The sequence below is a fragment of the Salmo trutta genome, chromosome 21 (assembly GCF_901001165.1).
Source record: "Salmo trutta chromosome 21, fSalTru1.1, whole genome shotgun sequence".
In the NCBI taxonomy this organism is placed as follows: Eukaryota; Metazoa; Chordata; class Actinopteri; order Salmoniformes; family Salmonidae; genus Salmo; species Salmo trutta.
The window spans coordinates 11,718,107-11,744,628 of NC_042977.1; the positions used below are offsets into that span (position 1 = coordinate 11,718,107).

General features: G+C 41.6%; 1 protein-coding gene across 2 annotated transcripts; it reads right to left on the minus strand.

Moving 5' to 3' along the window:
• Nucleotides 1-25,328, minus strand: LOC115156691 (bcl-2-related ovarian killer protein homolog A-like). Of its 2 annotated transcripts, XM_029704268.1 has the most exons (7): nucleotides 24,967-25,328; nucleotides 24,563-24,708; nucleotides 22,874-24,128; nucleotides 9,077-9,388; nucleotides 8,186-8,314; nucleotides 1,928-2,091; nucleotides 1-1,237 (listed from the first exon to the last, which is right to left on the minus strand). In XM_029704268.1, the coding sequence occupies exons 4-7, from the start codon at nucleotides 9,282-9,284 to the stop codon at nucleotides 1,112-1,114; spliced, it is 627 nt and encodes a 208-aa protein (XP_029560128.1). In that variant the 5' UTR covers nucleotides 9,285-9,388; nucleotides 22,874-24,128; nucleotides 24,563-24,708; nucleotides 24,967-25,328; the 3' UTR covers nucleotides 1-1,111. The 2 variants fall into 2 exon arrangements, with proteins under 2 accessions (XP_029560128.1, XP_029560127.1); XM_029704267.1 differs by lacking the exons at nucleotides 22,874-24,128; nucleotides 24,563-24,708; nucleotides 24,967-25,328 and adding an exon at nucleotides 11,043-11,441.
• Nucleotides 25,329-26,522: the final 1,194 nt, after the last annotated feature.

The window sequence follows — 26,522 nt, forward strand, 5'->3', positions numbered from 1 at the left end:
TTTGCTAAGAAGCTGTTTAATTTTGACAATTTTAATTGAAAATAATCACAATAAGGTACTAAATTGTTATCCAGAAACTGTTTGATATTGAGATAAAAATTGCTGCATTGGACCTTTAAGTAAATACTGCAAGTGACCACAGGAAAGATGCTGTAAAGAGATACAGATTCAATCATCACTACAGTTTCCCAATAAAATACATTAGTTAAAGATAGTATTTAAAAGGCTAAAAGAAATAGAATAGGCATAATTCTGTCTTTTGTACTCAATGGTACACATTGATGGGTACAACTGGGGTGTACTCATTAGTGCACACTGTAGCAAAACATTTTGCAACAAAAGTGTTTCTTATTGAACAAATGCAAGGTAGATCCCTCCCCGTTTCTGCCCGTTTGCTTCCTAGTGAATACACTCCTGAGATCAACAGCACTGTACAGTGTGGACAAAGCCTGGATAGACTGTTGCATCCCATCACAACATAGTAGTAACTCATCATACATTTCATATGTCCTTCACAGGGGTGCAGCAAAAAGCATCAAATTCTAATCCATAGAACAGATGCTATCACTTTGTCCATTTATTCAGTGTAAAGTCCCAGATGATATTCTTCAGTTATCATCAGACTGGATCTTACTTCAGAGATTTGAGCACCTACCACAGTACACATGCTCACTGCAACACCGTAGCGGAAACTACATTACAACACTGAAAGATACATGGTTCTGTACAAGTACTTTGAACAAAAGTTTTTCATCTGAACTGAAGGTATGTGTATATGAAATTGACTGTGACTACACTTTGGATAATCTCTCATGGCCGGGAAGTGAAAACGTACGCGAGAATTTTACTTCTGGGTAACTGAGATTACACTTCGGGAGAAGAGCAGTCATTGTTGATTAAATTGATGATGATTATACAAAATGTGATACTGTGACTTGTACTCTGCACGAAGGAGAGTCGCTGTTTAGATGGCCATCACCAATCTTAAGAAAATGTGTTCCATCAAAAAGTTAGAGGATGTCTGCTGTCTATTTCATCTGAAGCACAGAGCCTTCAAATTCAAGGACTTGAAGCTCTTGTCCTTTCAACCACAGTTCTTCTCCCAATTCCTTCATGGCTCCTTCATAATGTAGATGTACAGTGTTGACAGAAAGTGCTTGCAGGATTCGGCAACTGGAGACAGCCAATGGGTCTGAGGAACGGCATCTAACTTCACCACACATTTCTTAATGTCGGTCTGGAAAAAGACAAAAAGGTCACATTGGAAATGTCACAGTTAGAAACTTTCAGGACACACTTGTCCCACACATCATTATTTCCTAAATTCCTTGTGTCCTCTAGCCTTTCTTCCTTCTCAAAACACATTGGAGGAGAAGGTCAGAGGGAAGGAAATTTTTTTTTTGAGAAGGAGGATGTAAGGAATCAATGTTCCTTCAATTGAGAAGAAAACAAAAATAGTTGGTTATGTGTTGCCCATGTGCTTCCCCTGAGAACCACTAGAGGGCAGCATAGGGAAACTACTCATATCAGTGTCCTTCAAAAAAACGACATGGGCAGAGAGGAAGAGGCGAAGCGAGAGGTTTCACTCTCTAAAAACGGTCCAAAATTAGCCCTATGGGCTTATGGGCTAATTTTGGACCTAAACTTGTCCCCTGCCTTCCCGCATTTGGGACAACGACACCCATTTTTAGGCGGAGACATGAGCATCTCGTCATTATATACAGATCTCTGATGGAGGGGAGGACACTAGCTGTTGCCATTGGCGTCGGCTAATGGGGATCCTAATAAGTCAAATCAAAATCCAGAATGCGGATTTAATAATCTTCCTTTTACTTAAACCACAACTATGTGGTAGTTACAAAACAACAAAAAACTGTCCCTTGGTCAGCAACAACAGTTCAGCAACAACAACAGTCCAGTCACTCACCCATCCTCCACGTTTCTTCAGCCAAGGGGCCAGGTTCTTGCGGACAAACTGACCCAGACTGTCCACTATGGTTTGGACCGTAGCAGGCTGGTTCTGACGTACACAGTCCACCGCCAGAGCGCCAGCCACGGCATACATAGATACTACCTTACCCCATGTGATGCCTGTGGACAGGAGAGAGAGAATCACAGATTAGTTGGCTGATTGTGATGTAGTGGATCTTGATGCTTCATACTTTTTATTGCAATACTAAGGCATTCATGAAAAGTACTTAGCTAATATCAAAACAGTAGACTCCTAATAAGTGCGCATTGTAGTTAACCAGTCCCAATTCAAAAACATTATTTGTGACTCGTTTCACTACTTCACAGGAGAGGCATTTGAACATAAACATGTGTTTTCGGCAGAAATGCCTTCTGGAACATGTGAACTTCATGTGACTTAATAACAAACTTGTATGCCATCTGTAAATACGAAACAAATTGTTAAATTGCGAGTGTAGTTGGTTTAGCGATGGAAAAAGACAGGAACTGTCACGTCCTGACCAGCAGAGGGAGTAATTGTATTAGTATTTGGTCAGGACGTGGCAGAAGGGTATTTGTTTTGTATGGTTCGGGGTGGTGGTTTGTTTAGTAGGGTATTTGATTTATGTATTCCGGGGGGTTTTGGGTTATGTTCTATGTTTGTATTTCTATGTTCTTTCTAGTTCTTTGTATTTCTATGTCTAGGTTTGGGTGTTGGACTCTCAATTGGAGGCAGGTGTTTTTAGTTGCCTCTGATTGAGAGTCCTATATATAGGTATGTGTTTTGTTTTGTAGTTTGTGGGAGATTGTTCCAGCACTGTTAATTCGTCGTTGTGTTTCTTTTGGTGTATGTGTTTATTTTGTTTTTTCCTTCTTTCCTTAATAAAAGAAGATGAGTGCACATATTCCTGCTGCGTTTTGGTCCACTTTATCCAATGACAACCGTTACAGGAAGCTTCCCGCTAGCCATGATTGGCTTAGATAATGGATTGCCTGGACATGCCGAGAGATGAGTTCAGATTGGTCTGCCGTGTACATTGCATTCGGAATAGTATTTAGACCCCTTGACTTTTTCCACATTTTGTTATGTTACAGCCATATTGAAAAACGTATTAAATAGTTTTAGAAATAGAGGTGGGAACAGGTAAATGTCACATGACAAGTAAATAAATATATAAACACATCTACAATATTATCACATCAGTGTATAGAGGCAACATGTGAAATAATATGAAAAATAAATGCAACATGAAAAATAGTGCACAGGAATGTATACAAAGAATATGCATAAAGGGATACTCTATCAGAGTTGTATGCGTAAAAGACAGATTATGTACTGGTGCGTAAAATACATGGTATAAAAAAACACACAGGAATCACACCATGGCGGTAAGCAGAAACTCAGCAGAGCAAGGAATTACACAAAAGGCTACACAGTGCATTCGGAAAGTATTCAGACCCCTTGACTTTTTTCACATTTTGCTACGTTACAGCCTTATTCTAAAAATGATTTTTTTATCCTCATCAATCTATACACAATACCCCATAATGACAAAGCGAAAACAGGTTTTTAGAATAATTGGCTAATAAATAAAAAAATAAAAAAACAGGTATACCTTATTTACATAAGTATTCAGACCCTTTGCTATGAGACTCAAAATTGAGCTGATATGCATCCTGTTTCCATTGTTCATCCTTGAGATGTTTTTACACCTTGGAGTCCACCTGCGGTAAATTCAATTGATTGGACATGATTTGGAAAGGCACACACCTGTCTATATAAGGTCCCACAGTTGTCAGTGCATGTCAGAGCGAAAACCAAGCCGTGAGGTTTAATGAATTGTCCGTAGAGGTCTGAGACAGGATTGTGGCGAGGTCAGATTTTTTTTTAAAGATATCGCAAAGAACTGCAAATGTGTTGCTCTCCACTTTCTGGATGTTTGAGTTTTGAAATCAGTGGAATGCCTGGTGGAAGCAGAGTATGATAGCTAAGGAGATGGAGAAAATTATTGCGTTTGATTGCACATATGCGGAGGTAGTCGAAAAGAGAACACACAGAAGGCTGTTGTAGACATCTTCAAACTAAGGGCAACCATGGCATCCATAACAGTGAGAAGCGTTCATTCATGTATACGGGTAAGAGAGTCAAGCTAGCTACATTTTCAGATATGTTTCTAATTTTGTCAGAAAGTCGCTTTCATTGCAAGTTAACTCATACTGTTAGCTAGCTAGCTAACGTTAGCTGGCTGGCTCACTAGCTAACATTACGTGTATGATCTATGTAGTAATATTATTTTTATTTCAGAACCATTTGCATTGCTAGTTATAACCTAATGTTAGCTAGCTAGCTAACATTGAATCTAGTTGTGTTAGCTACCTGCAGATTCATGCAGGGTAGTAATATTATATTGGGAATATGGTTCATTGTTTAGCTAGCTAGCTAGCTACATGTCTAAACAAAAGACTCCACTATGCAAGTAACTATTTCACTGTACCGTTTACACCTTTTGTATCCTGTGCATGTGACAAATAAACTTTGATTTTATTTGATATAGTGTGTGTTTACCAGAGACTAATGTGAAGAACAACATGACCTGCATCAAAGTCAAATTAGGATATAACGTTAGGCCAACGAGACAGTGTCCAAGTTCTAAAATTCTCCAGTAGTAAGCCGTTTTCTGTAATTACCTGTTTATCTTTCAAAGCAGAATTACTCTCCCATTGTTCCTCTAGTGTATAATATAACATTTTCTAGTTCTGGAGTCTCTACTTTTATCCAATGTAAAAAACACCATTTCAAATGTTACTATATAAAACTTAATCGAGCCGATCGGTCACATTTGCTTACAGGTAACTGCCAAAATAAAGGAAACACTTGAGTAAAAGAGGGACACATAGTACATTGAAAGCAGGTGCTTCCACACACGTGTTGTTCCTGAGTTAATTAAGCAATTACCCAGTTGTCCATTAAGTGATCTCAGTGACTTTGAAATAGGAGTCTCAAAAGGAGCATGGGGGGTTTAAATAATGTGTGTGTGTGTGTGTGTGTGTGTGTGTGTGTGTGTGTGTGTGTGTGTGTGTGTGTGAGTGAGAGAGAGAGTGTGAGAGAGAGAGTGTGAGAGAGAGAGAGAGAGAGAGAGAGAGAGAGAGAGAGAGAGAGAGAGAGAGAGAGAGAGAGAGAGAGAGAGAGAGAGAGAGAGAGAGAGACCAGATCTCAACCCAAATGAACACTTGTGGGAGATTCTGGAGTGGCACCTGGGACAGGGTTTGCCACCACCATCAACAAAATCACCAAATTATAGAATTTCTTGCGGAAGAATGGTGTTGCATTCCCCGAATAGAATTCCCGACACTGGTAGAATCTATGCCAAGGCGCATTGAAGCTGTTCTGGCAGCCAGACGCCCAATTAAAGTAACTGCTCAGTGTTTCCAGATTTCTATGAAATACAAGTGAAATCGTTTTCCCTCCAGAAAATTGTAACGAAGTATGTTAAAAAGCAGCTTTTCTGTGTTGGAATGGTGTGTGCGTACCCCAACAACAGAATGGTGTGTGCGTACCCCAACAACAGAATGGTGTGTGCGTACCCCAACAACAGAATGGTGTGGGCGTACCCCAACAACAGAATGGTGTGGGCGTAATCACGTAAGTAGACCATTGATTGGACAGCTCATCCTCCTCTACAAGGCTGATTGGCCAACTCATCCTCCTCATGAAGACGAAATCATGTTCTATGAGGAAAGAGCAAGCATTTTTTAAATGGTTGGTTTGAGATACATGTTTGAGGCGTTTTTAAAAAATTGTTTTATCTCCAATTTATGCTTTGACCACAAATACAAGTATAGAACGAGTCAACAACATTATTTGGTATGAGTTAACAGAATATGACGTTTAAAAAGTGAGACTTGCACTGGGCAGTTACTTTAAGATATTATGTTTATGTTTCCTTTAGTTTGGCAGTTACCTATATCTACATGCTCCAGTTTAGTGCACATATGCAGTCCCAAGACACTGCATACTTCAGAAGTCTACTGTACAGTATAGCCAGTAGAGAGAAAGAGCAAGTGATGGTTGCGATCGCATCAGAGCTTCACATCAAAGAGGAGTTCATTTGTTTCCTATTAAAGCCGTTCGGGTGTCAGCCTTGTAATGGCTGTGATGCAACAGCAAGGCTAATGGCATTAGCCTCCTTTAAACCGTTTTGTTCGCCTGAACTGACTGACCTTTGGCTTGGCTCTATAGACTTCAAGGAAGGTTTAAATAAGGTAACGCCCTCTGGGACAGGACTGTACTCACAATGTCTAACTCCCTACAGAGATCTGACCCTGATGTGAGACAACACAGCCCAGAATAGAGAGAAGATTGTCTGGGTATAAGAAGAAGATGGAGGGAAGGGAGAGGACTGGAAGAGCGAGAAATGGGGCACGTTGGGGAAGCAAGCTTGGTTGGTGCACTTGGCAGGAAGTGTAAAAGAGAAAGCTGCTCTTTCAATGCATATGTCCATTAATATGTTATTAACATATTATATGGGTCATAAAAATCGAGAATTTCCTCACTACACACATATGTTTCTGCATCTCACCGGTAGAAAAACAGGCCATCTACATTTCCTGGTTGTAAGCAAACCACAATATCCAGAATTTATAGCAATTTCAGGATGCCTTCAAGGGTGGGAACACAATTGGACAAGGAAGTATGGCTCCCGTCAGGCTGTAGTCTTTACAAAGCCAGGGAAAACGAGTCACCCTAGATATCCTTCAATGTCCTGGCAGATAGGAGCGTCGTTAAGTCCAATGGCTCTACTGAACAAGGACAACCATATCTACTCATCCTAGTGTGATCGTGCAATCGGCGAAACACAATGGCCACAATAATTGCTACAAAACATGACTCCATGTATTTGTTAGATCAGACAGCAGGCTCAATCAAACGATTGGTTCAACTCTCCCGGCACAATTTTTTTTAAATACCACTCTAGGGCATCATTATGTCTGAAACACCTCTCATCAATCAGAATTATGTAGAGGGACTGGAAAAACACCCCACATAGTGTCTAGCGGCGAAAAGTGTAGCCAAAGTACTTCCTCATCAAATGTAGAAACCAATTATGTCACATAATGGTGTATATCTGGAAGTTGGAACCCTCCATTTCTAGAGTTTTTGAACCACAATTCATGATCAAACCTGTGATTATGATTCATTACGGTCCGTTTTTTCTCAGTGCAGCATTTGATTGACATAACATCATTATTCTCTATTGCAATCATCACACGTAAAGAATTTTGCTTATCTTTCCAGTCCGATAAATATACAGCTGTTGAACCCCACATCCCTTAAAGGCCAACGTTGCCTGGGTCAGTGGTTTGTTTTTCTCTCCGGAGGAATCCCACGGTGTTCCAAAAATGCCCCTGGTGACGTCAAAACAGTCACAGTTCAGCCAAAATGTTAGCTCGAAAAATGCTTGAAATTGAGGCTATTTTTATCTTTCCAGACATAGAGCCAAGTTTGAGAGACTTATTATTCATGCGGTCCATGAATTACTGTGCTGTAGCAGTAATTCATGTGTGACATTGAATAACTCTTTTTATCGTTAATCATGCCAGAGTGGCAAGTCCCCGAAGCAGAAACTGTGTGTACTAGTAAACAGACAAAGATGTACAGTGAGATGCATTCACACAGCAGAGACTGTATGTACCAGTGACGGAATAGAACAGTTGTTCCAGACACCCAATGTTCTCGTGTGTTTCAAAGTTACGTCAAAGTAAACGGACAAAGAGAAGACATGGGTATGTGTTTTTTGGTACATGTTCTGAATTTTGTCATGGACTGTCAGATGATAGTGTCAAATGATAACCCAATTCTGCCTTTTAAGGAGTGCGTCATCTCATATTTATGGCAAATGATGCTATTGTGTGAAACATGTATCACAAAAACAATGTTTAACAGTGTTTCAAGAAGCAATAGTTTCAAATAACCAGGCATCTTGTAGCCCTGTCCCAAAACACACATTCCTCAAAGCTCATGTAGGATTGCTTTTACCCCCTCTAAGCACAAACGCATAGGGTTTAACATCAACTTAAGATCTGTTCACAAACCTTGGGACTAATAGAGTTAATCATGCATGTCAATGGGAAAACGTGGGTAAATTCTGTTACGTGTGCAGAATCTTAAAGGGCTTACGCAACATCAACCTCCTAAATCCCCACATTTGCTTCCCCTCCCCTTGCAGCTGTTCACCTGCAGAAAAGATCTCTGTTGCCACGGCAACAAAGGCATCGGACACCGTGGTCTCCATGGCCACTGAGATGTTGAGCTGTCTCGCCACGTTCCGGTAGACACTCGGCCGCATGCACTCCAGCTCATCACCTAGGAAAACCAGGAAGGACCACAAGGCTGAACAATTAGAAACAGGGTAGCACTGAGAAAGAACAGGTCTATCCACCCAATTAATAACTTAATGACAAAGTAACTTAATGACAAAGTGACTTCATTGAAACAATCATTGAAGCACGGGGGCATTAGGAAAACCAGACTGGTCAGAGAAACTGCCATAGGTCAGTTGTTCCCAAACTTTTGGGCTCTGTGTCCAAGCTTTTAGAGATTTGTTGTAATAATCGTAGTAAACAAATTCCTTGTCTCGGCCATAACCCAACCCAAGCTGAACAAATCAGCCAAAGCCCACAACCCACCAGTGTCCAGACAGGTCCTGCACCACCCTTTGGTAAACGTAGATGACCACAGTACCTCGCCGTTTACATTGCTCTTCAAATCTTGCATGTCGGCCTGCCTCACCTGCCTTGGTTAGCCTACTAAACTGAACAATGCCGTAGCTTGAATGCCCTCACCTCGGATTGTCAGACACTTTTGATTCCTATCTCAGTCATGCACGTCAGTCCGCTGCCTGTCCTTTAATCTCAAGGAAGAAGCAATATACATGTGGAGGACAAAACCAGTGCAGTGTCCAATCTATTCAGGGACCATAGGGAACGTCAAGGGAAACACAGCTCCTAAGCACTGACCTATACTGTAAAATGCTAGATTTGAAGACAAGTTGTGCACATGCATTCAAGCAGAATTTTTTTTTGGTACATTAAGTTTCACATGTAACAGTTTGCAGCAGGTTCTTACCGAGACAGAGAAGCACAGCAGACACCTCACAAAGCGTTGAGTCCACCTGAGTTTTGGACGAGCCCAGCCCGTAGATGTTGAGCCTAGAGTGGATGTAGTCCCTACACAGTGCCTTGGACTGGGACACCAGTTCTTTGTCGGACGGGGAATGGTCAAAGGCTTCCATCACCCCGGCTGCAAACACAGAGGAGCGACGAATCACCTCCATCTCCAAAGCAGGATTCTGATCAGGGAAAACCTGATCACTTCGGTGTATTAGTGCCTGAGTGGTTCTTCTCAGCTGGAGCCACTACAATGAACTAAATCTCCAATCTGTTGAGAAAGTCAAATGTTTTGTATTTATCAAAATAAAGATTTTTGTGAATTTATGAAACAATAGAAATGGGTAAAAATGCATGATTTAATATCATACACCACTTTCTTATGTAACTTCAAGTAGGTTGAATGATTCATAAACTTGCCAAAGCCCAAATGTAGACACCTTTATAAATTATTTATTTTATTAATAAGACGTGTTCTGAGGGCATTCCATAACAACAACTTGCGAGATAAGTCATGGTCCAATGACTGTACCAGTTAGCCCATATTGCGAGGCTGATTAGCTAGACAAACAGGTGTGAAACACAGACAGGTGTGCACTCAAAGTGAGAACACAACATGGAATCCATGTTTGGTTTTCATTTGGGGGATGGGGGTAGCATCTAAAACCTGGATTTAAAGTAACTGTCCAGTGAAAATCTCACTTAAAAGTGAATATTCTGTTAACTCATACCCAAATAATGTTGTTGACTCATCCTATAGGCTACTCATATGTGGCCAAAGGTCAAAAACCTCACCTCTAACTTGTATCTCAGACATTCATTCATACAGTTTCTTGACTGTGTCCAGCTCGCGAATAATCACCTAAATGAAATCTAGACATTCAGGTAGCATCGAGAATTCCAAAAACAATGGAGAGAGGACTACATTTTTTTGCAAATTTAAACAGCAAGGAAATATAACCAATTTTCAGTGAGGCTCGTTGAAGACCAAATGCAGCCCCCTTGGCAAAATGAGTTTGGCACCCCTGGCCAAGCCCATTATTGGCCTAAAGGACTTTACTTGTTTTGTTTAAAGAGCGAATTACCTCTGAAAGCCAAAACAGCCAAATTCTCCATCTAAACTAGAATACATTCCCAATTGCAGTATGGTTCCAGAAACATAATCCCTCTACTTTCATATCACATCAAAATAATTTCACAAATGCAAAATACACACTTACTGTGTACACTGTTTAAACCGGTTTTATAACACAGTTGCAGCTTACAGTATTTTTCAGTGACAAAACGTTTGTGGCATCTGTCTTCCGTTCACACATGTTTGGAGACCGATATCTACTTAGCACAGGTAGTCCATTCTGTCTTCCATAAACAAGCGCTGTAACGTGGGAATATGGCCATGTTTGAACCCTATAAAGGTATGTGTCAATTTAACCTTGTATTTTGAAAATGATGTATTGCTGATATGGAATTAAGGTCCTTATTCTTCCAAAACCGTACCAAAAGCGATTTATGTTCATGTTCAGACCAAGCGTTGCAGCTCTTTTCACAAAACTCCCCCCCCCCCTACAGAAAACGCTTTCATCCAAAGAATCTTATTTAAAGGAATTGAGAGTCATGATCAAGAGCTACCCCAGGGCATGAGACAATATTATTGGTATAGGCAGGCCTACGATTATTGAATATCCATACGTGTATAAGAAACGTGTTACAAGCTGTATTTAACCGCACAATTAGCGTAGAGCATTTCCCATCATTTATTTTACTACGAAAATATACCAATTTGTGTAGGCCGTTAAACATATATGCGTCGCTTAGAATTACGGTGAAATAGCATGTTCACCTTCATTACTCATTCATTCTCAATCACACCTATTAACCTGGGTATTATAAGTAGCCTATGTTTAAAGAGGATACAGAGAACTCACCTGACACCTGCTTAAAGACACGCATCACAGGGAATTCAACGATGACATTTTGATTGGATTCAAATCATTCCTCAGGTGCCAAGCTAAGACAAGTCCTCTCGGATGCGATGTTCAAATTATAATTCCTGTCTGCATACCGTCACAATCTAATCAAACAACCCCATCTCAACGGGAAAATCATTTATGGAATTCCTTGTCTTGCACGCGCAACCTTTTACAATTAAAACCTAACGCTTTGGCAAACTGAAGATAAGCCCCGTGAATAAATGAAGCTACTAGCCTGTACAGACCAAATTCATAGAACAAGTTTCAGATTAACAAGCTCTTCAGTTTCCTTCCTTCTGTGGCAAACGATTTGATTTGTGCGGAGGAGAAGGGAAGCGCAGAGTGCGTATTTTGACGCACTCTGCGCAGCGCAGCGGTCCTTGGTCACAGTCATAAACTTTATAAACGGAGCATGTATTTTTGTCTGCTTTAACATAATAACCATGAATATTCATTCATATTCATATAATTACTTGTATCGTATGTCTTGGTTATCTGAATGAATCTCATTCTAAATTGTATTTAAATAAAGGTGAAAACTAGCCTACATAAAACAAATAGGCTAGCCTGCAACTCAATAAAATAATGATCTCATAGGCCTACTAAGTATAATCCATTTATAAGGGTATTGATTGAACACCAATAGCACTGTTACCATTGTTTAGTCTACCTATACAGGAAGAACACCACGTATTATCGCTATATTTAACTCATCCCAAAGACAAAGGGGCCAGGAGTGGCGTGCCTTTAATCCCAATGGGTTAAAAGGATTAGAAATATAAACCACCTCCTTAGTCCTTAACACGCAAACATGCTCTCCACATTCCACATGTAGGCTATAACAACAAACAGTGTTGGGGAAGCTACTATGAACATGTACTTTACCAAGCTATACCAATTACTTCTTACTGGAAGAAGTGAAGATACGTTAAAGCTACACTTAAGAAAAATATAGTTTACTTAACTAAGGTTACTTTGTAAAACTAGTTCATTGCATCAAAACTACTTAGCGAAAAAGTAGCATATCTAAATCTAGAATGTTAGACTACAAATTGCAAGAACAGATCATTTTGGAGTCAGATGTTAACGGAATGTGTCGTTTCGCCTATTAAACACAAAAACTACGTTTCAAGTGAGAATTAGGCAGGTCTGATGGTAAAAAAGGGAAAAATATTATTGCCTACTTCACCCATATTTAATTTTCTTTCTGGAAAAAAGTAGTGTGTTGTTCCAGTAGTTAGCTACACCTCTACATGGCAAAACAAGTTATTAACTACTGAAAACACTACAGAGATTTACATTTAGTTCAACTACCACCAAGTTATACAAAATGTAGGTATATTACTAGTTGAACTATATGTAGTGCACTACTCCCCAACAATGACAATAAAACATGACTTTATTACTTAAGATTAATCAATTGATTTACATAAGGGTAAGGATTTCATTTGGAAAGGTATGGGTGGTGGGGTTCAGTAATGTGTAATATGTAGTATTTCAAAGGAACTACATAAATACTAATCAAACATGAGTCCAAACCACTTCCTTCAATGGAAATACATTTTTACAATAGATGAACAGCTTCTATGTGTATGTGTGTGTGTGTGTGTGTGTGTGTGTGTGTGTGTGTGTGTGTCATATTCTGCTTCTTCTACTAATCAAACATGAGTCCAAACCACTTCCTTCAATGGAAATACATTTTTACAATAGATGAACAGCTTCTATGTGTATGTGTGTGTGTGTGTGTGTGTGTGTGTGTGTGTGTGTGTGTGTGTGTGTGTGTGTGTGTGTGTGTGTCCGTGTGTGTGTGTGTGTGTGTGGGTGTGTGTGTGTCTGTGTGTGTGTGTGTGTGTGTGTGTGTGTGTGTGTGTGTGTGTGTGTGTGTGTGTGTGTGTGTGTGTGTGTGTGTGTGTGTGTGTGTATGTGTCTGACTACAGAGTCACTTCCACTTTTCACCACCCATCTCTGCTTTTCAGTCTCATAAAAAGCAGATTGTTGGAAATCCATCCAGGTCATCTCTGTCAACATGTCCTGTGCCTGGTACAGGGAAAACACTTTGGCTAGCCAGTAGATACATTTTCCTGCCACTCCAGGAAAGCTGATATTTATGTCTGGGCTATTGGGGCCCTGTTTCAGTGGCTGGTGGCAAAACCTGCTCAGAAAAGCCTGAGGGATGCTGCTCTGAGGATTTTCTCTTTCCTCTTTCCTCTGTTTGCGCCTTCCTCACTGCCCCCTTTTTACTGCTGATCTCTTTCACCATCCTCTCGACTGCGACCTGTGGCAGAGGGGCATCCTGGGGAGGACACACCGCTGGTGAGTTTACTGGAGCAGGTGCCTGGGGTGTGACTGGGACAGTGACCGTTTCACTCTCTGCAGTAAGACGCTGCCACCGCTCCTGTGTGTCCAGGAGATTCCCTGGGCTGGTGTTAAGAGCAGAGCTGATGTTCTTATACTTGGCCAGATGTTTCACATGCCTGGAGATATGCTGCCTTGCGGTAGGGTGCAGGAGGCTGTTTGGGTCAGTGCATGTACTATGCACTCGGGCAGCATAATCCCCATCCACCTGCTTCAGGATGTCTTTCTCACCATGGTGCTTGGCCAGGACCCCATTCATGGCTGCTCTCATGGGCTCTTTCCATCGACCATGGTCCAAGACAAAACGTGACCTCCTGTCTTGATGGGCCTTGTGCAGGCAACATGGTAAGAAGCTGACTGGGGCAGTGGTGGTGTTACTAGCAGAGATGTGCTTGGCAGATCTGAATGAGAGGTACAATACTCTTTTAATAACAAAGCGTTGACTATACACAAACCTAACCGTGTGTGTGTGTGTGGAAATGAACCCTAATGACATTCCTGAATAGTGTACCATCTAAATAGCTGTGAAATATATTTTCAATAACAAAATATACCGTTTTTACAGCTGTGGACCAAAACCGGTTTTGGTCCACCAGCTTCAAACAGTGGTTTTGGTCCACCAGGTTTAAACAGTGGTTTTGGTCCACCAGCTTCAAACAGCTGTAAAAACAATATTTTTGGTTATTGAACATCTATTTCACAGCAATTTAGGTGGTACAATGATTCCATACACTATTCAGTGCTTGTCGTCTCACATAAACTGAAATTGAGCAAATAGTGTAGAATTTTTGCAACCATGAAATGACAGAGCGATTTCCACTAGATAACAGAGATGTTTTACATTTATATTATTTCTCAACAGTAGATTCCTTCATTGGTTTTCTTTGCATTTGATTTTTCTCCCCTCACTTTGGTCTGCTTTTATTATTCTTATTTATTTTATTATTACTTTTCTATTGTTTTTCTATTTTCTTTGTCTCTGCGTTGTTGGGAAGGGCCCATATGTAAGCGTTTCACTGTTAGTGTAACGGTCGTCGTACGTAGTGGACCAAGGCGCAGCGGGTTGAGTGCTGATAATGACTTTTATTGAACACAAACAAAACAAGAACACGATCGAACGAACAGGATTGCAGGCTAAACCACACAGCTATGCAAACAACAACTTCCCACAAAGGGACAGGTGAAAACAGGCTACCTAAGTATGACTCTCAATCAGCAACAACGATGTACAGCTGTTCCTGATTGAGAGCCATACCAGGCCAACCCAAAGAAATACACAACATAGATAGAACATAGAAATACGAAATATAGAACATAACCCAAAAACCCCGGAATACTCTAACCAAACACCCCTCTACATAAACACATATACTAACACACCCCGAACCACATAAAACAAATACCCCCCTTCCACATCCTGACCAAACTATAATAACAAATAACCCCTTTACTGGTCAGAACGTGAGAGTTAGTCGACACCTGTTGTTTACAAAGCATGTGATGAATACAATTTGATTTGATTCTGAGATGGAACAAAGGAATGAGTAGTGTTCATGAAAAAAATGGTTTCAATTGTGGGTGTGCCCATGTTGCTGGGGATCAGAAGTAACTGGTGCGAGAGAGACAGGTTGAGGTTGCCAAGGTCAGAGTAGAACAGAAGGTATCATATGCTGAGGCAGTGAAGAGAGTAGAGGATGATAGTTCAAGGGTGGTTAGTAGGCCTAGGCCATACAGAGTGATAGGAGTTTGTGCTTCAATAAGGTTGGCTTCTTAGCATTCATTGTCATGGTTATCAACTGTATGCAGAAATGGAACGTAAATCACAGAAAATATATGTTGTGATAGCAGCTGCAGATAAGTACTTGGGTGTTTGAGAGTTTCAAGGTGTATTGAATAAAAGAGACCCGTCCTCCTAGGCTGTCAGCCTGGTGTAGGGTCAGTTAGGGTTAAAGTAGTGTAATGGGGTGTTTTTTTTTATTTTTTATGAAATAGTGGTATATAAGTGTAGGGTTAGTTGGTGGTATGTAATAGTGGTATATAAGTCTAGGGTTAGTTGGTGGTATGTAATAGTAGTACATAAGTGTAGGGTTAGTTGGTGGTATGTAATAGTGGTATATAAGTCTAGGGTTAGTTGGTGGTATGTAATAGTAGTACATAAGTGTAGGGTTAGTTGGTGGTATGTAATAGTCGTATATAAGTGTAGGTTTAGTTGGTGGTATGTAATAGTGGTATATAAGTGTAGGGTTAGTTGGTGGTATGTAATACCGCAGAGTAGATGACAGCATGCACAAACAAAATGTGCGAACGCAATGATACCAAAGAAGAAGAAGAAGACCTTATGGAAAAAGATGGCAGGTACACAACCGCAGGTGAGCTCTAGAAAGGAATGATTACACCTCGTCGGATTTAGGGGTTTCAAATATGGAGGACGGGGACGGGATAGGCGTCAAGTACAAAAATTAAAACCGTATTTCAGTAGCAAATGAGGAAGGACTTGAGGAAGAAAGTGGAAAAGTTGAAGAAACAAAGGGGAAAAAACTTGGAAAAAGAGAGGATGTTGAGAGGGAAAACGTGCTACAGCAGTTCGGAAGGTGAAACTGACAAGAGGAAGATGAGGGTACAAGATCGAGGGTACAAGTAAAACCTTTGGGAAAGAGAAGATGTTGGATGTCAAGTAGAAAATCGAAAACAATGCTTTATTAGCTCAGAATGTGAAACTGATGAGAGTGACATGGAGTTTGAAGGAACTGAAGAGAGAAAGGATGACGTTTAAAAAATTGAAGGAGCGGATTCGGAGCTACAAGGTGTAGAGTTTGATGTGTGTCATGCCTGCTCCCGCTCTCCCTCTGAGCCAGGCTGTCACCATCATTACGCGCAGCAGCGCTCATTTGTAAGGGGTGCGTAACCGGTGGCAGGGAAGTCAGACGCAGGACAGCAGAACTTGGTAATAGCCGGAGCAGTTTAATAGTAAAACCAACGGCATAAGAAATACAAAATATGGGTACAATAACCCAATGCGCACCAGTCAAACAATATGCGCACAAGCACTTACAACAAACAATACCACACAAAGACATGGGGGGAACAGAGGGTTAAATACACAACACGTAATGAGGGAAATGAAAACCAGGTGTGTGGGAAAACAAGACAAAACAAATGGAAAATGAAAAATGGATCGGCGATGGCTGGAAGACCGGCGACGTCGACCGCCGAACACTGCCCGAACAAGGAGAGGCATCGACTTCGGCAGAAGTCGTGACTTCATTGGACTCACCTGGACTCCTTCCCTTTGTTGATTACCTCATCTATAACTGTCTACTCCCCCGTTTGTTCCCTGTGTCTGCATTAATGTCATTATGTGTTTATGTCCAGACGCTGTCCTGTCCTGCTCCATGTCTGTGCTAACTAAATGTTTACTCCCTGTACTTCCTTCTCGTCTCCAGCGTCGACCCTTACAGAATGCAGACACCACTAAAAGAAGCATCCAGGAGTTTTGGTTGGTGACGTGGGGTCCGAGTGCTATCGCCGAGGGAACCGGGGGTGCCTCAGCTAGCTCGTTGGGCTTCCACGCCTTAGCTGGCTCGAGAGGTTGTCTTGCCTCGGTGGGCTCGGCATGCGCCCACCACACATCATGCTTCAGCCGGCCATCAGGCTCCCACGCCTCAGCGGGTTCATTGGGCTCCCACGCCTCATCGGGATTGTTGGGCTCTCATGCCTCAACCACATTGTCAGGCTCCCACACCTGATCCGGCTCGCCAGGCTCCCACGCCTCTGCCGGTACTTCGGGCTTCTACGCCCCAGCCGGCTTGTCCAGCTCCTGTGCCTTGGCCGGTCCGTCAGGCTCACCCAGGTGGGACGCCGGGGGGTGGGGTACTGTCACCCATGCCCCCGCTCTCCCTCTCTGGCGCTCGAGGGCGCCAGGCTGCCCTTCATTACGCACACCTGTCACCATCATTACGCGCTGCAGCGCTCATTGGACTCACCAGGACACCTTCCCTTTGTTGATTACCCAGTCTATAACTGTCTGCTTCCCCGTTTGTTCCATGTGTCTGCATTAATGTCATTATGTGTTTATGTCCAGATGCTATCCTGTCCTGTTTCATGTCCATGCTAATTAAATGTTCACTCCCTGTACTTGCTTCCTCGTCTCCATCATCGACCCTTACAATGTGTCTATGAAGGCTGAGAATAAATAAAAGGATGACAAAGATGATTCTGGCCCAGTGGGAGTGAGATTTTTGGAGAGAATGATCCTTGCCTTCTGGCTAATCCATATTTGGTGTCAGATTGGATGGAGAAGCCCTTATGGAAAAAACATGTGATGACGATATTGTGATCGTCGATATTTCACATAAACAAACATCTTCTCATTCCAGAAAGAGAAAAGCTCAATTAATAGGGACAGAATAGCAAAGTCAATTTTTTTAACTCCTTGAATATTACAGGCTGCAGCTCTACTTCAGAATGTCATAGACAGGAATCAATATATTCCCATATGCTTCAGAGTCACGTCTTTCGTGGGCATTTTTGAGCTTGTTTCTACTATAAGGCATCACCGATTTGAGCATTGTTATAGAACGCTTGATATAATTTGGATATGTTTCATGTATTTCTTCCAAAATATATAGCAAACAATATACTGTATATCCTTTTTGCCCTATCCTTACTCAATTCGAGCCCTGGTTTTAACCAAACACACCAAGCCCTTCCCAGACACGGAGGTATTTAATCAGTGCATGCGACAGTATTGGAGTTTTTGGCTACACCGACATCTACGGATAGCACAATTGTGTCTGTCAAACAGGTAAGCATACCACTTCTTTTTTGGAATAGGAAGAAGTAGGCTCCAATTATATATGTAATTCTATGATTATGCCCATAAAAAATGTTGGTGCACACGTGCACATATAGGAGATCCCTTACCAGGTAGAAGGGAATTTTACTTTAATAACCTCTTAGCGCTAGAGGCAGTATCCTGAATTGCCGGATGACTGACGTGCCCAAAGTAAACTGCCTGTTACTCAGGCCCAAAAGCTAGGATATGCATATAATTGGTAGTATTGGATAGAAAACACTCTGAAGTTTCTAAAACTGTTAAAATAATGTATGTGAGTATAACCGAACTGATATGGCAGGCAAAAACCTGAGGAAAATCCATCCGGAAATGATTTTTTTTGAGATCACAGGCCTTTTCAATTCAGGCCTATGGGATATACAAAACAAATGGTCCCAGATTGCAGTTCCTGTGGCTTCCACTAGATGTCAACAGTCTTTAGACAGGGTTTCAGGCTTGTTTCTTGAAAAACGAACAAGTAGTTGTAGTTTATCCAAGGTGTTCTCATCAGGACAGGTAGACTTTTGGCGCGCGTGAACGAGGGCGCGCTCTTCATTATTTTCCTTTTCTATTGAACTCCATTCTTTCTGTCTGAAATATTATAGTTTATTTACATATTAGGGTAGCTGAGGATTAGAAACAGTGTTTGACTTGTTTCGAAGAAGTTTACCGGTAGCTTTTGGATTCCTTTGTATGCATGTTGAAGGAGTGGATTACTGAAATGAATGGCACCAACTAAACACTTTTTGGATATAAAGAAGGACTTTATCGAACAAAACGAACAATCATTGTGTAGCTGGGAACCTTGGGATTGCAAACAGAGGAATATCTTCAAAGGTAAGTGATGTATTTTATCGCTATTTGTGATTTTTGTGAAGCCTGTGCTGGTTGAAAAAGTATTTTGATGTGGGGCGCTGTCCTCAGGTAATTGCATGGTATGCTTTCGCCGTAAAGCCTTTTTGAAATCTGACAACGCAGTTGGATTAACAAGAAGTTAAGCTTTTAAATTTTGTCATTTGAATTTGGCGCGCTCCAGCTTCACCGGATGTTGTCGATTTTGATCCAGCTAGCGGGATCCTTGCCCTAATTAACCCCTGCATAGGAGAGTTACAATGTTGCTATCACTATGCAGCCAGCTGCCTGTACTGTAGTAGGAAACAGAGTTTCTTACTAATAATATGACACCTGTTATCACACATGGCACGACCCCACAATTGTTACAATAAAATAACAGTTTTACATAACATATTTAACAAATATTTTAATATTTGTGTAGAACTGTAAAAAAAAGTCAGAATTTGAGCTTTAGAAACAAGTGCTTTCATAAAAGCATGGTGGGCCTCGTTTCGCTGGAGCAGTGTAAAATAAGCTTTATGTCAATAACTCAGCATTAACAAATTTAATTTATTTACATATCGAATTTGATTGACCAACATCAGTTTCAGCATTTATTTATTTTGTCTCTGCCTAAAGTGGCCTCTTTCCTCTTCTTTGGTACTGCATTGCAGTCAGCGATGTTTTCTCTCGGTAGCTGTCCATGGTCCAGAAATCAAATCATCTGAGAGAGACAGAGAGAGATAGAGAGACAGAAAGAGAGTGAGAGAGTGAGATTAGGATGTAGTCTATTTAAAGAAAAAAAATACAAAGTAAGCAGGTGATAGATAATTGAGTAATGATCAACGCTTGCTTACCTTTTATTCAGACAAGTTGACTCGCCTGACCTTCCTGGCAGCAAAAGCATGCACTGCTTCTTGGAGGTTGAGTAAGCCAACTCGTGCTAAATGTAAATGGTGGCGAGTCCATTGAGTCTCTCTTGACTCATAGTAGGACGCAGGTAGTTTTGATGAGTTTGAGCTAGGAGAATGTGCGCTCTCCACTTGCCATTGTCAATGGGAGTGTGAGAAGAATTCTCAGGGAAACAAAGGCATTGGGGTACAAGGAGGCCATTTGATGTCCGGATATGTACCCCAGTGAGTCGAGTGGTTTTGCCTCACTGTCCAGTCTCCTGCTCAAGACTTTGAGCTCATTGCACAGATCTTTTGCATCGGTGTCCCTGGAATTCCTGTACGCAAGGGCCCTCTCCATTGTTGCACAGTCCCTGGTAAGTGCTGCGGTGTCCATGCCCTTGATGGTGGGGATGTTGTACAGGATGCTGAAAACACTGCTGTGCTCTTCAAGCTGCGTAAAGTGCTCGTTGACGGACTGGATAGCAGAATCAAGAATCTGATTAAAGAAATTTACTTTGAATTTCTGCTGAGGGTCAGTCACAGGCTCATCCTCTCCCTTATAGCCAAACAGACTCTTTTTGTTCCTGGGACGGACCGTGGGCTGCACTGGGAAACAGGGCTCAATACCCATCTCCTTTGCAAACTCTTTTGCGCTTGCTAATGCGCCAGCGAAAGCTGCATCAGAGCGGTAGTCTTGGAGGAATACTCAGGTTGAGTTCAATTGAGCCACTGCTAGTGAAAGGATAAAACTCACCGCCTGCAAACTCTTTCTGGTGCTGTTCACTTCGAACAAGATGTCATACCAAAGACCACTACGCACATGAAGCCAAAGTTGTTCATCTTGGCGGCAATGCTGTTTGCCTCCAACCTTGTTTTAGCACCACAGCTGTCTGTGAGCTTGGTGTCGGTGGCGAGCGACAACAGGGCACCATATATCTCCCTGAGTTGGTAACGCACGGGTTTCACAGCCTCCACCCGGCTCTCCCATCTTGTAGCGCTGAAGGGTTTCACTGTGAGTCCATCTTTTCCCTGACCAGCGCAGGTTTGCACTCGTGTGAAAAAAGTTTGCAACAAAAACAGAAGGCTGCATCGTTGTGATTGGAATAGACAAGCCATGGTCTCTCCACTCTCTCCCCGTTCGCCATCCTCCTGTTGTAGTGGGACACCAAAAACTTTTGTTGCCCCTCATCTCTTGTGAAATTCCCCTCCTTATCCTGATGTGGCCCAGGCTGTACAAACATATCCCATAAAGATCTATTCTTATATTTTGGCCACTTACCGGGATCTTTTATGGGTTTTTTTGTCTGGGAGTCGGATTTAGCAGCAGCACCACCACTGTCATCGGGGATGGGGAGCAACAAATCTGAGTCTGTGTCCAAGATAGTATGGACTTCGCCGGCATTGTTTGGAGGTGTGGCTAGGCCTGGTGCAACCACCTGTTCTTTTGCAGCCAGAGAGCTGCAAAATTTATTTGGTTTAAAGATTGTGCCTCTTTTCTCATTCGTTTTTTTAAATGTTCACTTTCTGACAGTTTTTGTCTTTTAGACATGGTAGCAAATTGTTTCAAATCTCTAGAGCTTATTTTTAGCTATAATTATATCCACTAGTAGTAGCTAGCTAACATTAACAGGCTAGGTTAGCCTACTGCCTTAATCGCTAATCGTGTTCGTCACACACAAACATAAAAAACAATACAATTATTTATTTGGGGCGGCAGGTAGCCTAGTGGTTAGAGCATTGGGCTAGGAACCAAAAGGTTGCTAGATGAAATCCCTGAGCTGACAAGGTAAAAATCTGTTGTTCTGCCCCTGAACAAGGCAGTTAACCCACTGTTCCTAGGCCATCATTGTAAATACGAATTTGTTCTTAACTGACTTGCCTAGTTAAATAAAAAATTGGCAGATACATTTTTATTAATGTTTCACAATTGGATAATCCCACATTAACACAGACATCACAATAGCTATCAAGCATAGTGGGAGTGAATTTCGGGAGAAGCGCGAATGGGGTGGGGGCGGGAACTGCAGCAACGCTATGAGCTGGTGGCTTTTTCCATCAGGCCCGTCGTGATTTAAAAAAAAATCAGAAATACTTTACGATCATCAAAAGGTTGGATGGAAACCTGGTTATTGATGCTACAGAGAAGCGTTATATTAACTAACTTTATCATTTTAAAATATGAATTGTCTAATCCACCTTTATTAACCCCAGCTATTAGTATCAAATTAAAAGTGCTATTGGTTAAGATTAAATCGGTTGTAGAGCAATGGATTCAAGAACTACAAGTTAAATACCACCTTGTAAATACTGCCCCCTCCTGTATTTTCTAGTGGCTGCAAGTAGGAGTTCACAGACTTAGTCAATGGAGATTGGAGGAAACAGTGTCAAATAAATCATGTGAGAATATCATTTAGTGTATGGAGTGTCTTTTCACCTTTAATTATCAGTCAATTATAAGCAGAAGTGGTTGTAACATAGAGCCCGAGGAGCCTAACCAAAGGGTCATGGTACCAGACATCCACTGTCCCTTAAACACAGAACAACTTTAGGCGCATCAGTTGGCTGTTGATCCCCCTGCACATTCAGATTCCTTTGGAAATGATATTTACCTACTGTCTTTTGGATACATGATGCATCTGTAAAGACAGATTAAATGACTTTGTATGTGGCAAGGATTTTCAAACACTATATTACAGTTTTTCTCAATTGTTTACACACAAATACTGGTACTTGAGACACAATGACCACAATATGTAACTCATGCACCAAACCCCTGAACCAATTCTGCTAAACTACAAGCACAATTCCTGCTTTACACTGCTTTACACTGAAATTGCAGTTCTGAAACGCACTCAAATTCTCATCCCAACCTTCTACAAAAAGTCTTGCAGGAAGTTCATGATGTCAGTCTCCAGCTTCTCTGTTGGAGCACTTATCGCTAAACTCAGGACAGCAGCTGGAAATTATGACATCAGCATCTGCCTGTAAAGGAAACATAGAACTTAAGGCCAGCCAGCCCAGTATATTTCAGATGGCATGACAACTTTCCTTTGCATACAGAGAGGCGGGAGCTGGATGCTGGGAAGAAAACACACTTAGAAACCATAAATAACACATGGACATACAACCCCAACCTTATTACCAACGAAATGCACCCCTGCCCTCACTGAGACAGGATCTATTTTAGTCCATGGGTTGCCAACCTTTTCTTTCTTTAATCTACTGCATACAAACAAACTCTAATTCCTGCATATGTTGTTATTGGTATTTTAATGACACAGGGAGGGAGAGTGAGCTTGTCTGAGATGGTCAGCGAACCCATAACCTTCAGGAACGGAGTCCTGCACACTACCAATGGCTCCATAAATGCTAGTTCCCTTGGGGGAGATAATACTGAATACGTGCTTACCATATGAATGCCAACCTGCCCGAATTAGAAGAATCTGTGTAAGTACCACTTCAGAGCATGGGCAACCCTCGGCCCCACAACGCTGCGTGTGGGACACCCACACCGCTAAAAATCATAGCCAAATGTAATTTTATTTTCCTTAATAATGATATTGGCAGAAGAATGCCTCAGTAGAAATCGTAAACTGTACACTGTTATGGGTGCTTTGTATTTGGCTCCTCTTTTAATGTACAATCAGAACCTTGCATATATTAGGCGCATGTGCACATTATGTGAATGTCAGGTTGCTGCAGTATATTTTAAATAAACATAGGAAAACACTTCATTCATAACACTGGATGCATTTCCCAATTGTGTTTTGGTTGTCAAAACTATTTGCACATTCTTATTACAGCTTATTAATGAAAATCTGTTCATGGCAAAAAGCTAAAGTATTACAAAGATCACTTGTAAAGCAACAAAAAAAATTGTGGACATCACATCATATCTGTAATGAATATTTTTAGCCCCCTGATTTAAGTTTGGATTTGTGTAAACACCGTTTTAAATGCTGCCATGGTTCACTATTTTATTAACAGAGCAAATGTAGTGGTGCATGACTAGCATGCAAATACACACTTTGACCTGCTCCCCTGAAACAAATGGGGGCCGATATATTACTTCATGCCTGGCCAACAGGTCCTGAAGACCATAGAGCTGAAGGCCCCTCACAGCTGCTGCAGGATGGGGACCAATTTCAGGCAGGCATGGACAACAACGGCAGTTCAGGAGGGGAAATATATACAATTAGTCTTAGTATGCACAACACAGTCCAATTTGGATGACAGAATAATCATTACACAACTATTATTGAATTCAGTAACGAGCAATGAGATGACATATCTAAATCCTAACCCCGCACACAATTACTCTGCATCACAGCTCAACCCACGGTCCTGAACCAGCCACAGCATGGGAAACCAGCTCAACTTCAGTCTATGATTTGGCGCCTTATGGAACATCGACACCAAATCATTTGCACTCAAGTGTTTCATGTTCAAACATACACTTTCTGTGAAATAAACATTGTGCGGTAATTGTTGTGTCTAGCAGCATTACACATTGAAATCTAATTTACTGTATGACTGTAGGATCATCATTTAGGACTTACCATGCAAATTAGCACTTGGTACTCTAAATCCACCACTACTAGGGCCTTCTTGTCCACCTCACCAGTGCAAAGGAAATGGTAGCACCAATCACGTAAGAATGTTGGTGCTGGTCCCCCTTGGGCCAGGCTGGTGGCCAAGATCTCCCCTGCAGTTTTAATATGTCAACAGAAATGTGTTACACTTCATTTACTGCTTCCAAGAACATCCGTGGAAACACTAACAACAATTCATTCTGCAAAACAGGAAAAACAAGCATACTTAAAGTAGTCCTTACGTAAAGTACTTAAAGTAGTCCAGTCGAAAGATGAGTACTTTAGACTTTTCCCAGCCGGCTTCCCCTCAAAGAATCAGCCCTCAATACCTGCAATAATTTCTTCAACAGAACAAGTGATTTTATTATTACCTGGGCGAGCCTGACAGGCCAGCCAAGGCATGGGTGCTGGACAAGCTGGCTGAAGCGTAGAAGCCCGATGATCCCTGACGAGCCGGCTGAGGCACTCCCGGTCCATCGGCGGACCCAACGTCACCACCAAAAACAAGAAAAACACAAACTCCCTGATGCTTCGCATTGTGGTGTCAGCATTCTGTAAGGACAGACGCTGAAGGCAAGAAGCAAGTGAAGGGAGTGAACATTTAATGTAAAACGGACGCCAAACAAAACAAGACCAGCATCTGGACGGGGGGAACAAAACGGCATTACGACAATAATGCTAACACGGGGAACCAACTGAGGAACAGACAGATATAGAGGGGCAATCAACAAAGTGAAGGAGTCCATGTGAGTCCAATGAGCACTGATGTGCGTAATGATGGTGACAGGTGTGCGCAATGATGGGCAGCCTGGCGCCAGAGAGTGCCAGAGAGGGAGAGCGGGAGCAGGCGTGTCATACTTAGCGGTATTATTATCCATTGCCTGCAATATCAAGTGTTCTAAAATAAACTGATAGAATCCAATCAATTACATTTCATTGCACCACTTTGTAGCAAACATTGATTCACTTGATGCATGATTCACGTTTGATACAAAAATACAGTGCCAGCATAAATAATAAATACCCCTTGACGTATTCCACATTTTGTTGTGTTACAGCCTGAATTCAAAATGGATTAAATATATTTTCTTTCAATTTTCTCACAATTCCAGTGGGTCAGAAGTTACCATACACTAAGTTGACTGTGCCTTTAAACAGCTTGGAAAATGACAGAAAATGATGTCATGGCTTTAGAAGCTTCTGATAGACTAATTGACATCATTTGAGTCAATTGGAGGTGTACCTGTGGATGTATTTCAAGGCCTACCTTCAAACTCAGTGCCTCTTTGCTTGACATCATCGTAAAATCAAAAGAAATCAGCCAAGACCTCAGAAAAAAAATTGTAGACCTCCACAAGTCAGGTTCATCCTTGGGAGCAATTTCCAAACGCCTGAAGGTACCACATTCATCTGTACAAACAATAGTTTGCAAGTATAAACACCATGGGGCCACGAAGCTGTCATACCGCTCAGGAAGGAGACACGTTCTGTCTGAATGTACTTTGGTGTGAAAAGCGCAAATCAATCCCAGATCAACAGCAAAGGACCTTGTGAAGATGCTGGAGGAAACAGGTACAAAAGCATCTACATCCACAGTAAAACGAGTCAAATATCGACATAACCTGAAAGGCCGCTCTGCAAGGAAGAAGCCACTGTTCCAAAACCGCCATAAAAAACACAGACTACGGTTTGCAACTGCACATGGGGACAAAGATCATACTTTTTGGAGAAATGTCCTCTAGTCTAATGAAACAAAAATAGCATTGTTTGGCCATAATGACCATCGTTATGTTTGGAGGATAAAGGGGGACGCTTGCAAGCCGAAGAACACCATCCCAACCGTGAAGCACGGGGCTGGCAGCATCATATTGTGTGGGTGCTTTGCTGCAGGAGGGACTGGTGCACTTCACAAAATAGATGGCATCAT